At 43.4% G+C, this 14627-nt stretch overlaps 2 protein-coding genes across 2 annotated transcripts in view; one reads left to right on the forward strand and one right to left on the reverse strand.

The window, feature by feature from the left end:
* The window catches only part of LOC126417152 (UPF0746 protein DDB_G0281095-like), a 49497-nt gene extending 40454 nt beyond the window's left edge, over positions 1 to 9043 (forward strand). Inside the window, exon 3 of the mRNA XM_050085050.1 lies at positions 8688 to 9043. Coding sequence (XP_049941007.1) covers positions 8688 to 9043 — 356 coding nt within the window. The remainder of the gene's footprint in view (positions 1 to 8687) is intronic.
* The window catches only part of LOC126416578 (long-chain fatty acid transport protein 1-like), a 163492-nt gene that overhangs the window by 115895 nt on the left and 32970 nt on the right, over positions 1 to 14627 (reverse strand). The window lies entirely within an intron of this gene.

The raw sequence follows: 14627 nt of genomic DNA on the forward strand, positions 1-14627 counted from the left end.
TGCTGCCAGTGGGAAAAGGAGACTGTAATTCAGATGCTCAGGACAACTACAAATGTGTGCAACATAACTGGAAAGCAGATGTGCACGTCAGATCCGCAATGGAGAGACTCTGGCCTCCACCAGGACACTGGTCACCAGACTCATTCTAAAAGCTCCTGTCGCCAGGCAAATGCCGCAGTGCTGCACTGTGGTTGAGGAAACACAACACTGAGGGTGCCACTGAACCATAAACCAGACTGCCACAGTCAAGGGAGGATTGAACAAGGGCTCTGTACAGCTGCAGCAGCATAGAGTGATCTGCACCCCAGTAGGTGTTGCTCAGGCAGCAGAGGGCACTGAGGTGCTGCCAGCACTCCCACTTAAGTTTATGAAGGTGAGGTAGCCAAGTCAATTGGTTGTCAAAAACCAGCCCTAAGAATTGATACATCTCCACTACAGGGAGTGGATCATAATTAAGATAAAGTTCAGGTTCCGGATGAACGGTACAACACTGACGGAAGTGCATGACACATGACTTCGGGGCTCAAATCTAGAAGCTGTGGGCTAGAGCCCATGACTGAACCTTGTGAATGGCTCCCTGTAGGCAACGCTCAGCAACACCAGTACTGGAGGAGCAATACAAAATGCTGAAGTCATCTGCATATAGAGAAGGGGAGACCAACAGCCCTACAGCTGCTGCTAGGCCATTGATAGCTACTAAAAATAGAGACACACACAATATGGAACCCTGTGGAATGCCATTCTCCTGACTATGGGGGTGAACTATGGGAGGCACCAACTTGGACATGGAAAGTATGGAGCGATAAGAAGTTTTGAATAAAAATCGGGAGCAGGCCCCGGAGACCCCACTCACACAATTTGGCAAGGATATGATGTCACCAGGTCATGTCGTATGCTTTATGCAAGTCAAAAAAGACCGCAACCAGATGTTAGCATCTGGAAAAGGCCATTCAGATGCAGACTCAAGGGATCCAAGTTTATCAGTGGTAGAGCGACCCTGGTGGAAGCTGCCCTGACATGGAGCCAGTCCACATGACTCCACAACCCAACCTAACTGCCGACACACCTTATGTTCCAGCAGCTTACAAAGAACGTTGATTAGGCTGATGGGCCAGTAGCTATCCACATTAAGTGGGTACTGACCAGGTCTGATCACCAGACTGATGGTGCAATCCTGCCATTGCGATGGAAAGATGCCATCGCACCAGGTCCGGTTGAAGATGGTGAGGAAGTGTTGCTAGTAATCAGATGAGAGATGTTTCATCATCTGAGCATGGATTCAATCCAGCCCAGGAGCTGTGTTGGGGCAATGTGCAAGTGTGCGGAGGAGCTCCCACTCTGTAAATGGAGTGTGATAGGGTTCACTGTGGCGTGTAGTGAACCAGAGGACTTTCCTTTCCATCCACTGTTTGAGAGTACGAAACGCAGAGGCTCAAGCATAGTGCTCAGCAAAGTGCTTGGCAATCATGCTTGCGTCGGTAGAGAGCACGCCATTAAAGTTAATGGCAGGGACACCTGTTGGGGTCTGCTGCCCAAAAAGACGTGTTACCTTCGTCCAGAGTTGGGAAGGTGATGTATGGTACCCAATGGTCGACACGTACCTCTCACAACACCCCTGCTTCCACTGTTATATAAGCAGGCAAACACGGACATGGAGTCGCTTAAAGGCTATTAGGTGCTCTTGGGAAGGGTGCCACTTATGTTGCTGTAGATCTCACCAACACTCTTTAATTGCCTCAGCGACTTCTGGCCACCACCAAGGGACTGAATTTCATCGGGGGGGGGGGGGGGGGGGGGGTACCCTAGAGAGCGAGGGATCGTGTTTTCTGTTGCAGAAATTATTGTTGTAGTGACCTGCTGAATCACAACATTGATGGCACCATGTTGGGGGAGATTCAGCTGTGACAGCAGAGGTGAAGGCTACCCAGTCTGTCTTGCTTAAAGCCCATCTGGGTAGGCATCTGTGCACATGATGCCGGGGGAGTAGTAACTACCACACAGGTAGTCATGTGCTCTCCAGTGGATAGATGAGAGAAGGCCAGGACTGCAAACTGAGAGATCAATTGCCGAATATGTGCCATGTGCCACAAAGAAATGTGTGGGGACACCTGTATTTAAAAGGCAGAGATCGAGTTGTTACAGTAAATTTTTGACCTCCCTACCTCGGCCAGTAACCATGGCGCCACCCCGCAAGGGGTTGTGCACGTTAAAATGTCCCTGAAATAGGAAAAGATTAGGGAATTGATCAATCAGTGCAGCCAGTATGTTCAGGGGTACCAAACCATCTGGAGGCAGATATGTTGCAGACAGTTATTTCCTGTGTCGTCCGTATCCTGACAGCCACAGCTTCAAGAGGAGTTTGAAGGGATACAAGCTCACTAGATACTGAGTTTGGGACATAAACGCAAACTCCACCTGACACTCAGTTATATTTGTTACAATTCTTTTAATATCCCCTGTAGCTGTGAAGGGCAGAGGTCTTCATTGCCAGGAACCAGGTTTCCTGCATTGCCAGGAACCAGGTTTCCTGGAGGGCAATGCAAAAAGCAGGTGTAAAGCTGAGAGGTTTCATGCCCTCTTGAATGTCTCCTCTCATTTTCATCAATTTTATTAATGTTCTATGTCATTGCACGGTAGTAACAGACCAAATAAGGTTATTGTAATGAGATTATTTGTACTGAGGTCTCAAAAAATACTTTTCACTTGATTCCTAAACACCTAAACATGTTGGGTTAGTTCCCTGGGTGGCCTTAGTAAGGCAAGTATTGGAGGAAGTGGCACATGGCATTTCCGGTTGGGGGCTGCACTTCCCTGAATTCTGAGGGGTTCATACAATGGGCTTAAGTGCCTGGCGGAACAACTGACACCAGTCGAGTCTCGCCTATTGTATGCAGGGCGAAATGACCTGCGTGATGTCTGAATGTCGCTGCAGTTTGTGTGTTTACCATTCCGGCATGTCTGGAATGAAGATTCCTGGCACCGACTGACTGCATTGTCCTCTTGATTGTTAGAATACTTGTGGACTGTGCCCTGCTAGGTGCGGCTGTCTGGCACCGGATGGCTGGTGGTCTAGGCAGGTTGCTTTCATAGCCGGGAACTTCAGTGCCCTCACCTGAATAGCAGAGACATGATTGGTCAACTTAAACTGAGGCTAGTTGATGTCATAAAGACCTGCTCAAAATTGGAGAGAATGGTTGCTATTGGTGCGAATGATGTTCTGAGACAGTGTGGGGGAATTTTGGCATCAGAACTGAATGCTGATTTGCAGTTTTTGAGGAGAGTAGGGAGTAGAGCAATGTTGGCTTCGCTCCTGCGTTGCACGGGCAGGGGTTTCTGGACCTGATCTTCAGAGTTTGACAGTCTTGCGACTTGGTCACTTTTTTCAGAAGAACTTAGAATCATCAGACAGCCTTCGAGGCCAGGGGATGACACAGAGTTGCTGCACAGCAGAAGTTGGCACCTACATAATCAGGATGCTGCCTACTAACACCGTGCTGCAGATTTCAGTACTAGTACAGTATTTTGGGGCTCCGGCATTGTAGGACCTTATCAATTTTATACTGAATCCTCAGCAGCACATGTGCTCACTTTGCTACAAGTCCAGCTCGCTTGTTTCTCCATGTGATCCCATTTGAGCTCTCACTACTAATTGCGATACTGCTATATAGTCGGGAGATTAATATTTGATTCATTAGGACCTCCAGTCTTTATCATCAATCTATTGCATCGCAGAAAGTAGGAGCCCCTTGTTCTTGAGCCAACTCTTATTCCCAAAATATTTCAGTATTCCCTATCCTTTAACCTACTGTGTGTGTTGACAATCGTGTGCATTTATGTTCTGATGTATAATAAATCTCATTGTAATTTTTAATCCACACATTTCATAGATATAGGCAGAATCGTATTTCCTATTGTTTATTATGATAAAGTTCTCTCTTTTTTGAGTAGATTATGATTTTTATTAAATTATTGTGAGTGTGCACTCCTCGTTTTACCAACTAGCAGGGTCCACCATCATTTCCTTCCGTTACCATTGTGCGCATAAATAATTAGCTGGTAGATAAGGAGGGGGTCGAGTGCGTGTCTCATTCTCATGCAAAATTCATTTGAATTAAAGAGGTACAAACTCTTCTCCACCCCGGCACCTCGCAAAGATTAACAGTTGCCGAAGCTCAGCGGGGTGGTGGAAAAAACCGCTGCAATTCCACTGAAGAAAGACGTCATCGTGAGACTGGGAAGGCATGGGACATTCAATGAGGCAGTTTATGCCTCAGAGTCACCTGCTGCCATCGACTTATTGCCGGAGCAGTCTGTATCCATTGTGATGCCAGAATCTCCACCTCATCCTCAGACGCAGAGCTTTTAGGTAGTGGTGGTGTGGGTGCCACCACAATTTGTTTGGTCTTAGCGGTCTTCTTTTTAGATTTATTTTTCTGCTCCTTGGGTTTCCCTGGCTGGGAGGACTTCACTGACTCAGTCTCTGGGACTGAGAATGGGCGTGAAGCCCTATGACAGCTGCTTTGGAGGTCTTCAGCCCCTGGCAGGTGTCATCTTTCCCACTAGCAGAAATCTGGGAAGGGAATGACCCAAGGGACCCCTTCCTAGCACGAGAAGCCGAAGATGACTTATACTTCTCCAGCTTAGAAGTGGGGACGGACATCCCCAATCATGGGGGATGTTGCTCCTGAACCAGGTGGTGCAGGAGCAACAGGGCGGGAAATTCCCTCCACCATCAAGGGGCAGGTGTAGTCTTCCGGCTCTGAGAGCCGAATGGAACTCACCGGAACTGATGGGGTTACAACTGTTCTTATAGAGGTGGCATATGAGGTGGGTCATAGGCACTAAAATTTCCTCTTGGCCTCAGTGTAGGTCAGTTGGTCCAGGGTCTTGTATTGTACGATTTTCCTTTCTAGCTGTAAAATCCTGCAGTATGGTGAGGAAGGGGAATGATGCTCTCTGCAGATGGGAGGCAGGGCACATGGAGCATTGGGATGGGATGGACACCTACAATCTTGACATGTGATACTGGAAATACAGCAGGAAGACATATGGCTGAACTTCCAGCACTTAAAGCACCACATCGAGTGAGGGATATATGGCTTGACATCATAGAGGTATAGTATCACCTTGACCTTCTGGTCAATGTGTCACCCTTGAAAGCCAAGATGAAGGCTCTAGTGGCAACCTGATTATCCCTCAGACCCCGATGCAAGCACCGGATGAAATGAACTCCTCGTCGCTCAAAGTTGTTGGCGTGCAGCTTATCGTGAGACTGCAAAAGAAGGTCGCTGTGGAATATAATACCATATTTAAGCTCTTATGAGGCACGATGGTAATGGAAACATCTCCCAGCCTGAGCTTGTTACAAGCGAGTAATGCCCATGACTGGGCAGAGGATGTCATTTTTATCAAGACTGACCACGACCGCATTTTGGACAAGCCCTCCACCTTGTCAAACTTGTGCTATAAATGCTGTACAAAAAACTTAGGGTTCATTGAGACAAAGGTGTCCCCATCAGCTCTCCCCATCAGCTCTCCCCATCAGCTTATGACCTTGCCTTCTGGCATTACCAAGAGACATGCATCTGACCTGCATGTCTTCTCAAATCACAAACATTTGGCACTTTCCTCCTTTCATCTAGTATGCAATGAAAAGGCTGCTTTATCATGTTTAGAGAGACATGCAGCATTTAAGTACAAGACTCTCATGCTGCTTCTGCTAAGCTACGAATGGCCACCTTAGAAAAGTGAATATATTGACTGTGACTACATTTTGGCTGAAGCAGACTGGTGGGGAACATTTTTATACTTTACATTCTATGGTTTCAAACACAAAATTGGAAAATGAAATTGCATTCCCTATTGAAGTTGGAAGCTGCCAAATGACAAAAGGAATGGGAGAGAGTGAGCTATATTGTTTCTTTATCACACATTGTATACTCAAAGCATTGAGGAATTTCTCTGTGTCAATTTGTGTGATTATTTCACATTATATCAGGAACTGGAACAACTATTTTGGGCTGCACTCTCATCCCTAGGTGAGCAGTCTTTGATTCTGACGTCATCGAATATGTCATGGATTCTAAACTTAAAAACATGCAGGATGACATCATTAAAACAGTGTTACCCTGCTCTGTGGCTTACTATGTTGGAATGCTGGATGTGAATAATGTGCTATAGATTTATAGCAGACACTTTGTTCTTGATGTGTAGTAAGCCTGGATGCTACGGATAACTCATGGATAGAAATCAACTGGAAATCTTAGATGTGCTATGCACAATGTAAAACACTTATAATTTATGTGCAAGATCATGAGGAATTATTGTGGACTTATTGTGTTATTGGAAACTACAGAAATTCACATCGCCTTTGATAAGCCACAAGCCATAGTAAAGTGACCCCACAACAAAGTATCTGCTATGAATTTATGGCATGTTATTTTCACCTGACATTGTTTGCTTGCTGATCAGCAACACTGGATACGTAGACAGACCCATCTTACAACTGGTCAGAAATGGGAGGTGTGGTTTTGGGGTGTGTTTTAAGACTTTGGTGCTGTCTTGCTCCAATATATTCTTGATGGATAGTAAGCCTTTTTTCTATTCCACTTGCTATGGAGCAACAGGACAACAAATACTCACCTCCTCCACATAACTTTAAGAGTTCAATTGTGGTGAACCTGTGAAACTTGTGCTCTCCAATAAGGATCACTATGGAGAGAGTGCTTATGGTGGACATGTCTTAAATACTCTTCAATTAAGTAGTCAAGTATTTGTTGGAACACAAAATTAGCATTCCTGACTTCTGGACAATGTTAAACACAAGGTGTGCTGCAGTCTGGTGAGCGTTTTTTGTGTTGTAATTTGCTGTGGTCTAACAGAGGAGACACCTTTTTATGTTGAAATGTCACAGCAAAAAAGGGACAGACTATTGCTCTCATAAGATGTTGCTAGTTCATCACATATGTTTACCATTGCTGACTATCATTTTACAGGTCGTGATGTGAATGCACCAGAATTTTCAAACTGTAGTCAGTTATGACTTTTGTAAACAGTTGCTGTTGTACACATCTGGTAACCTATAAATGGATTGTGTCAGACAGAATCAATGTTGTATTTGGTGTACAAGGTAGTAATTTCACCCACTTAAAGTTCGCAACCATAATGTGTAGAACTTGCCAGCTGAATGTATGTTTAAGTACTGTTGGACAACTTTAAATCACCATCAGTATTTTTGCATTGTGTGTGTTTTGCATTCCTATCTTCTGTGCATGTGAGAGTCTCAAGAAAGATGAAAAAATTATCCACCACTGATCATCAGAAATATGTATTGAACATCCAGCTTCCAAGTTGTTGAGGGTTTGGGTCTGTGGTAGACATGTGAATACCTTAATGTGATAATTCAGTGGATAGTATGATTATATGTCAGAACTGCATCTGTTCTGTGAGCCAAGTTTTAGCAGAAATGTAAAATGTACTGTGCGAAGTATCAGTGTTGAATCAAACAATCAAAGGTAAATATCATTAGCACTAGTTGGCTGTTCAGTTTTGGAGAACTTCATATACCATTTCTGGAGACAGAATAACTACGACATGCATATCCTCCCTTTCAACCAATCAAGAGCTTATCTACTCCATTTATCACAGAATCATTACACTGGAAAGAGGTGAACCAACACAGCAAAATTATGTGTTGAGTTGTGAGATGTTACAACATGAGCAAAATATGGAATCTTTATGGGGAATTATGAATTAATTGATGAGTTCCTAGCAAATACCATGTTGTTATTAAAGGTGGTGGGAGGGGGGATTACACTCTTTGTTCACAACTGTGGATAGAGTATCTTTTGACACATTATTCGTTGAAGACAGGGCGATGTAGCATGGACTTTTGAGAACGAAGCATGTTTGTAACTATTTAAAAGTTGAATCCTAAGTGTCAAAATGCAGCGTATACATATGACCAGAAAGGATAAAATTTTCTATTAGTGTAATGGTGTACCCCATATTCTTACATCACATTTCAAGACAGAAAACTGAACTGCCACCACCAACAGGGTGCAGTGCCAACTGGTGGTAGATGACTATAGCTATCACAAGTGACACAGCACAGGTTGCTAGATCCATTTGAAGGAGAGAACATGAACACAATAACATAAAAGTGCTGTTGGGAACCTAACAGAGATCAGGCAGTGAAAGTGGGAGCATTCTGTAAATACGAATCTTCCGCTTTGGCGTGCCAGTGACTTACCCCACCAACAGCGGTGCTGATGACCAGAAATGTGTGGGCCAGTGCAGTCAGTCACTTGCACCTAGATTACACAGCCATCTGAATCTGCCATCATGTCATGGAACTTTCATGGTGCATATTTAACACCTGTAGCATTCATTTCTAAATAGCGGCAGGCATCATACATGTAGTACGTGATTGAACTGTCATGTGAAAATATCATACTTATTTGCTATATGTATTAGTGATCTTGATGGTTACAATTCAGCTTGTAAATAGGTGTAAGTGTGCCTCATTTTCAAACGTCAATGCTACATGGCTTCTGCATATAACCTCATGTGTATGACTGACGGCTCTGTAGTATTCATTGTGTTATTACCACCATCTGCTTCACACACATTTTTGTGATGAAATTTCCAAGCATAGTAACAACAACAACAACAACAACCACTCCAAGAAGAACAACAACAACAACAACCACTCCAAGAAGAACAACAACAACAACAACCACTCCAAGAAGAACAACAACAACAACAACCACTCCAAGAAGAACAACAACAACAACAACCACTCCAAGAAGAAGAAGAACAACAACAACCACTCCAAGAAGAAGAAGAACAACAACAACCACTCCAAGAAGAAGAAGAACAACAACAACCACTCCAAGAAGAAGAAGAACAACAACAACCACTCCAAGAAGAAGAAGAACAACAACAACCACTCCAAGAAGAAGAAGAACAACAACAACCACTCCAAGAAGAAGAAGAACAACAACAACCACTCCAAGAAGAAGAAGAACAACAACCACTCTAAGAAGAACAACAACCACTCTAAGAAGAACAACAACCACTCTAAGAAGAACAACAACCACTCTAAGAAGAACAACAACCACTCTAAGAAGAACAACAACCACTCTAAGAAGAACAACAACCACTCTAAGAAGAACAACAACCACTCTAAGAAGAACAACAACCACTCTAAGAAGAACAACAACCACTCTAAGAAGAACAACAACCACTCTAAGAAGAACAACAACCACTCTAAGAAGAACAACAACCACTCTAAGAAGAACAACAACCACTCTAAGAAGAACAACAACCACTCTAAGAAGAACAACAACCACTCTAAGAAGAACAACAACCACTCTAAGAAGAACAACAACCACTCTAACACCTTTACTTCAGAGCCTGTGCACAAGAGTCCATCATCAGCAGGATGAGTGTACATCTCGATTGTTTCCAGCAGAATGAAAATATGTATGTATGTAGGTAGGTTATAGATTATTGGTGCTTCTCACTAGCTGTGGCAGCATTCCTCTCTCATTTCCTGTTGAGTAGATGTGGCTGCAGCATATATCTGTTGCTTCTCAGTCACAACATTCCTCCCTCATTCCCATCACTGTTACCCCTTACCTGTCACATGGGTGTAGGTGCAAAGTTTTCATGTTTCCCATTACTTTAACTTGGGACCCTATTGTCTTACACAGCACAGAGGACCCTGCAGTTCTTCTGTCTTCCGGTGTCAGCAGTGTGTGGTGGCATGGCTCTGAGCAGCTGTGAGCAGACTTCACCGCCAACTCTGTGACCATGGACAGGGGACATCTCTCCAGCCAGGTATTTGTTCATTTAAAAAAAAAAAAAAAAAAAAAAAAAAAAAAAAAAAAAAAAAAAAAAAAAAAAAAAAAAAAAAAAAAAAGTGAATTGTTACCATCCTACACCCTGTATTTGTTTTAAACATAGCACATGGGTAGTTAATCATAGACAAGGGGTGTGGCTGTAGTTCTATCCTACACTCCACAAGGCAAACGAATCAACAGTACGCAGTACGGAACTGTTACTGGGGTCATTCCTGGCCAAGTTAGAGGAATTGGAGTCAGGAGTAGTAGTATGCAGGAATTCTATAGATAGCCATACGCCTCTGAGTGAGAGCCTTTCACTCCCAGTGTTGTGTTAAGGAGATAAGGTGGAAATAACTAAACTAAGCTGAGAGAAGTAGTGACCATACACTTTTAAATGAATAGTAGCAGGGGAAAACATGTCACAGGGCTGGACCTGCACAAACATGCTTTGTTTCAGATGTTTCAGTGCCAGTATTCTGGAACTTTGGTTCTGGTGTCATAAAGCCTGTCTCAGTATTCAGGGTCTTAGATTTCCACCAGCAGTATTCCAGGCCAGCCATCTTGCATCGCCATCTCATATTCTGATGTCTTATCAAGTTAGCGCCAGTTTTCGAAGTCTTTGTTGTGACAGACCGTACCAGAAATCCAGGTGGGTCATCTTGTGTTCGCCATATTTTATTCAGGTCGGCCATCTTGCATCGCCGTCTTGTATTCTGACGTCTCAGAACATGTCCCAGTATTCCACGGCAACCAGCATGACAATGCACTGATTTGAATTTCCCGCCAGTTTATACTTCGGACAACAGCCCTACTTCCACAGTTAGTTTCCTGCCAGAATTTTGAATTTCCCATCAAAACATAAAGTTCCCACAATTTCATACCTAGGGCAATTGGCCTTTGTCAGAGGAGTGGGTGAGGAGAACCCACGACTTATCGATGGTGTCAGCATCCCAGAAAATCGCGTTGGAATCAGCCCAACTATACTACTCACAAGGCCTTAATTTGACAGATATTTCTGTGAACGTACGTTTGGAGCCCAGGCTCAAATGGTAGTGAATCATGGACAATGAGGAAAACGGACAGAAGAGTCGAACTGTATGAGATGTGGGCCTACAAAATTAGTGTTTAAGATCGGGTGGACTGATAAGGTAAGGAACGAGGTGGTTCTTCACTGCAGAATTGACGAAGGAAGAAACGTGAGGAAAACTCTGACAAAGGGAAGGGGGGGGGGGAGGGGGGGAGAGCATGATAGGACATATGTTAAGACGTCAGGGAATGACCTCCATGATACAAGAGGGAGGTGTAGAAGATAAACACTGTAAGGGAAGGCAGAGATTGGCATGCGTCCAGTAAATAATTGAGGATGTAGGGTGCAAGTGCTTCTCGGAAGTAAAAAGGCTGCACAGGAGAGAAATTCGTGGCAGGGCACACTGAACCAGTCAGAACACGGAGAAAAACGCCTCACAGATAAACAAAAACTAAACTAAGCCAAAATTAGCTTAAGGAGAACCATGCTTGAAGCGTTCAACGAATTCGGAAATAAAATTCTGTCCACAGTCTTGACAGAGAGTCTTAAGAAGTTTTGGTCTTATGTTAAATCAGTAAACGAATCTAAGCCTTGAGCACAGACATTGACCACCGAAACGGAGGGTGACATAGAAAATGCTGAAATGCTGAACGTTTTTTGTCCAAACTGTTTCACAGAGGAAGCTCGCACTGTAGCGCCTTCTTTACATCGTTGCACGGACAACAAAATGGCTGATATCGAAATAAGTGACCATGGAACAGAAATTCAACTGAAATTTCTCAACAGAGGAAAGGCCACTGGACGCGACACCAATAGGATTCTACATAGAATATGCCTCTCTTCTAGCAGCAGTGTACTGTTGGTATCTGGAAGAGCGAAGTGTTCCTGATTGGAGAAAACCACAAGTGAATCTCATTTTCAATATGGGTCGTTTAACAGATGCACAAAACAATAGGCTCATATCTATTTTGTAACATGCTTTATGCTCACGTATTTTTGGACACCGAAAATCTCCTCTTGAGGAGTAAACATCGGTTCCGAAAACGATGATCGTGTTAAGTTCAGCTCACTGTTTGTCTAAGAGACCTTGAAAGCTGTAGATATGGCGCTCAGGTGTATGCCACGTCCTTGACTTCGTACAGCGTTCGATACAGTTCCGCACTGCTACCTAATGAACAAACTACGAGTTACGGAATATCAGACCAACTGTGTGATTCGATGGAAGAGTTTCTAGCAAAGAGAACACAGCAGGAATGTCATTTTCAACAGAGAGAAGTCTTCAGATGCAAAATTAACTTGGAGCATTCCAAACAGTGTGTCAGGTCCATTACTTTCCGGAACATACACTGCACAACACGGAGGACCACTTTTTTTCAAACCTCATATCTGTCTCCCATTGCGAAGCAGAAATTTGAAATTTCTCTCAAATGTGCCTCCAACCTTCAAACAACAAGATGTCATCGCTCAGAAATGGTACGGAAAGGCCTCATAAGGTGGCATAAAGAGCGCCAGTACAACCACCCCTTCCCTAGGGGTGTTAATTTTCACACACTTTGCGCTCGAAAACGACAGACGACTGCAGCGCGATGTACAGGAGGACGTGAAATGTGCGAAAATTAATTCCCATACGAAAGGGGTGGTTTCATTGGCACCCTTTATGCCATCTTCGGTGGCCTTTCCGTGTCTATTCCGAGCGTTGGCGTGTTTGAAATGTTTTCCTCGGCAATCTATAAGAAACGCACGTTAATTTCAACACTGGGCGTTGCGGTTCTGACCTCGATCGGAGAGACGTCAAACGAAGGGCTGAAATGTGGATAAGAGGGGTGTGATGACTTTCCCATCTCGTGACACGTCCACACTGTAATTCGGCAGAATTGTGGTAAAATTGAAATCTGGCGCTAGTGCTGTCCGAATCGTCACCGTGTCCGAGCGTGAGATCGTTGCGAGCCACGCGTTTGCACCATTACAGAGGCACCTGAGCCAAATTTTAAACTTTTGCGTCACAATGGGAGACAATTAAGGGGTTTCAAAAACAGTGATCCTTTGGTTGTGTTGCGCCAAGTATATGAATGACATGGCAGACAATATAGGAGGTTCCATAGACTTTTCGCGGACGATGCTGTTTTATTCACAGAAGCCAAAGCACTAAAAAACTGTAGCGAATTGCTGGAAGACCTGCAGAGGATCATCGCATGGTCTAGAGAGCGGCAATTGGCCCTCGACATAAACGGAAGCAACGTACTACGTATACATATACAGGAAGACCTACTATTGTGATACACGAAGCGCCCCCGGTTCACACTGCAAGGTGAGGTGCGGGTAACAGATGTAGATGCAGAGCCTAATTTGTGGGAAAGTGCTGTGTCATTAAGAGTTTTGTCACATGTGTAATGGTATCAGTATTATACACAGATTCTTAATTTTAGGCAATCAAATGTATCTGCCACGATAAATGAGTAAATAATTACAAGGCAATATCCCACTACAACAAGATGTACGTGTACAAATGTAGGTGCAACTGCCCTGCCAAAAGCCAACGAGATTTCGTGACAAATAAGATACTCATATGCTCGGTGACCTTCAACCTTGCGATATCTCTCGGTGCTAACGTTTTCTGTAATCGTGTTTATCTACAGTATGCTTCATCAGTTGTTGAAATTTGATCCCAGTAGTTATCACAAGATACCGAAACTGAGTGTCCACATGGTGATCAAAGTTGTCTGTACAATAGCACCGCAGTTGATTCGAATGCATATTTCTTAAGAAGAACCAGACAATGCTGTCTATCTCTACCGGCCTGTTTATTCAGAAAATGAATTGTAATTTCCTCAGAGTTTTGAACCTGTACAAGATCAAGAATTCTTGTTGCACGAGAGTGAACGTTCAGCTGCATCAAATCTTCATAGTCACGTATTAATACACGACAAAACACTCAAAGAATTTGGAGACTACCGATATTTGGCAAGAAAATGTGGGACAATGTTAAGCGTCATAATCTGACAATGAATACCCAAACACATTAATTCGTCTCTAAAGTGTCTAAGAATAATTTTACTACTATTTTAAAATCTAAATAAGGACATTCTCTAACACTGTTCTCAAAGAACGTTACGTTATAGTAATACTGCTTGCTGGTTGGAGGAAGGTGGTACACTAGTACATCGATTTGATAACTTTCACGAGAAATTTGGCATTACTGAACCATCTTTCTCGAATATACACAAATTTTTACTTTCCGAATCACTGTTAAGCATGTGGCAAAGGATGCTTTTCATTGCCAACGCATTAAGATTTCTTTCCATCCAATTTACGGATGGAGCGGAGAAAATTAATGCTACTGTGCGAGCTGTTATTAATCTAATTTTATCGTCATCTCTTTGGCCTAAATCCAGTGAGAGGAAGAATATTCGTAGTTTCCACCCGAAAGCCAGTTCCGGCGTTTCTCTTAAATCTCGTTCTTGTGTATGTTAATCTTGAGGGTACCATGTGAGACTGAAGTGAAGTGAAAGAAGTGTGAAAAATGGTGTACATAATTACAACCCACAAAGGATCACACTAATGATGTACTACACGACGGAAAATGCAAATACATAACATGCACTACTGTTACTCTACCGGTACGAAAAAGTATAGAAAAATAATTACTCTTTGATCAAAGAAATATCTTCCGATTACTCTGGAGATGGCATGCTGTCAAGCCGTGAAATGAAATAATGTAGTTTCATGAGAGCAATCACAACAAAATAAAAAGT

The sequence above is a fragment of the Schistocerca serialis genome, chromosome 8, assembly GCF_023864345.2.
Source record: "Schistocerca serialis cubense isolate TAMUIC-IGC-003099 chromosome 8, iqSchSeri2.2, whole genome shotgun sequence".
Taxonomy (NCBI): Eukaryota; Metazoa; Arthropoda; class Insecta; order Orthoptera; family Acrididae; genus Schistocerca; species Schistocerca serialis.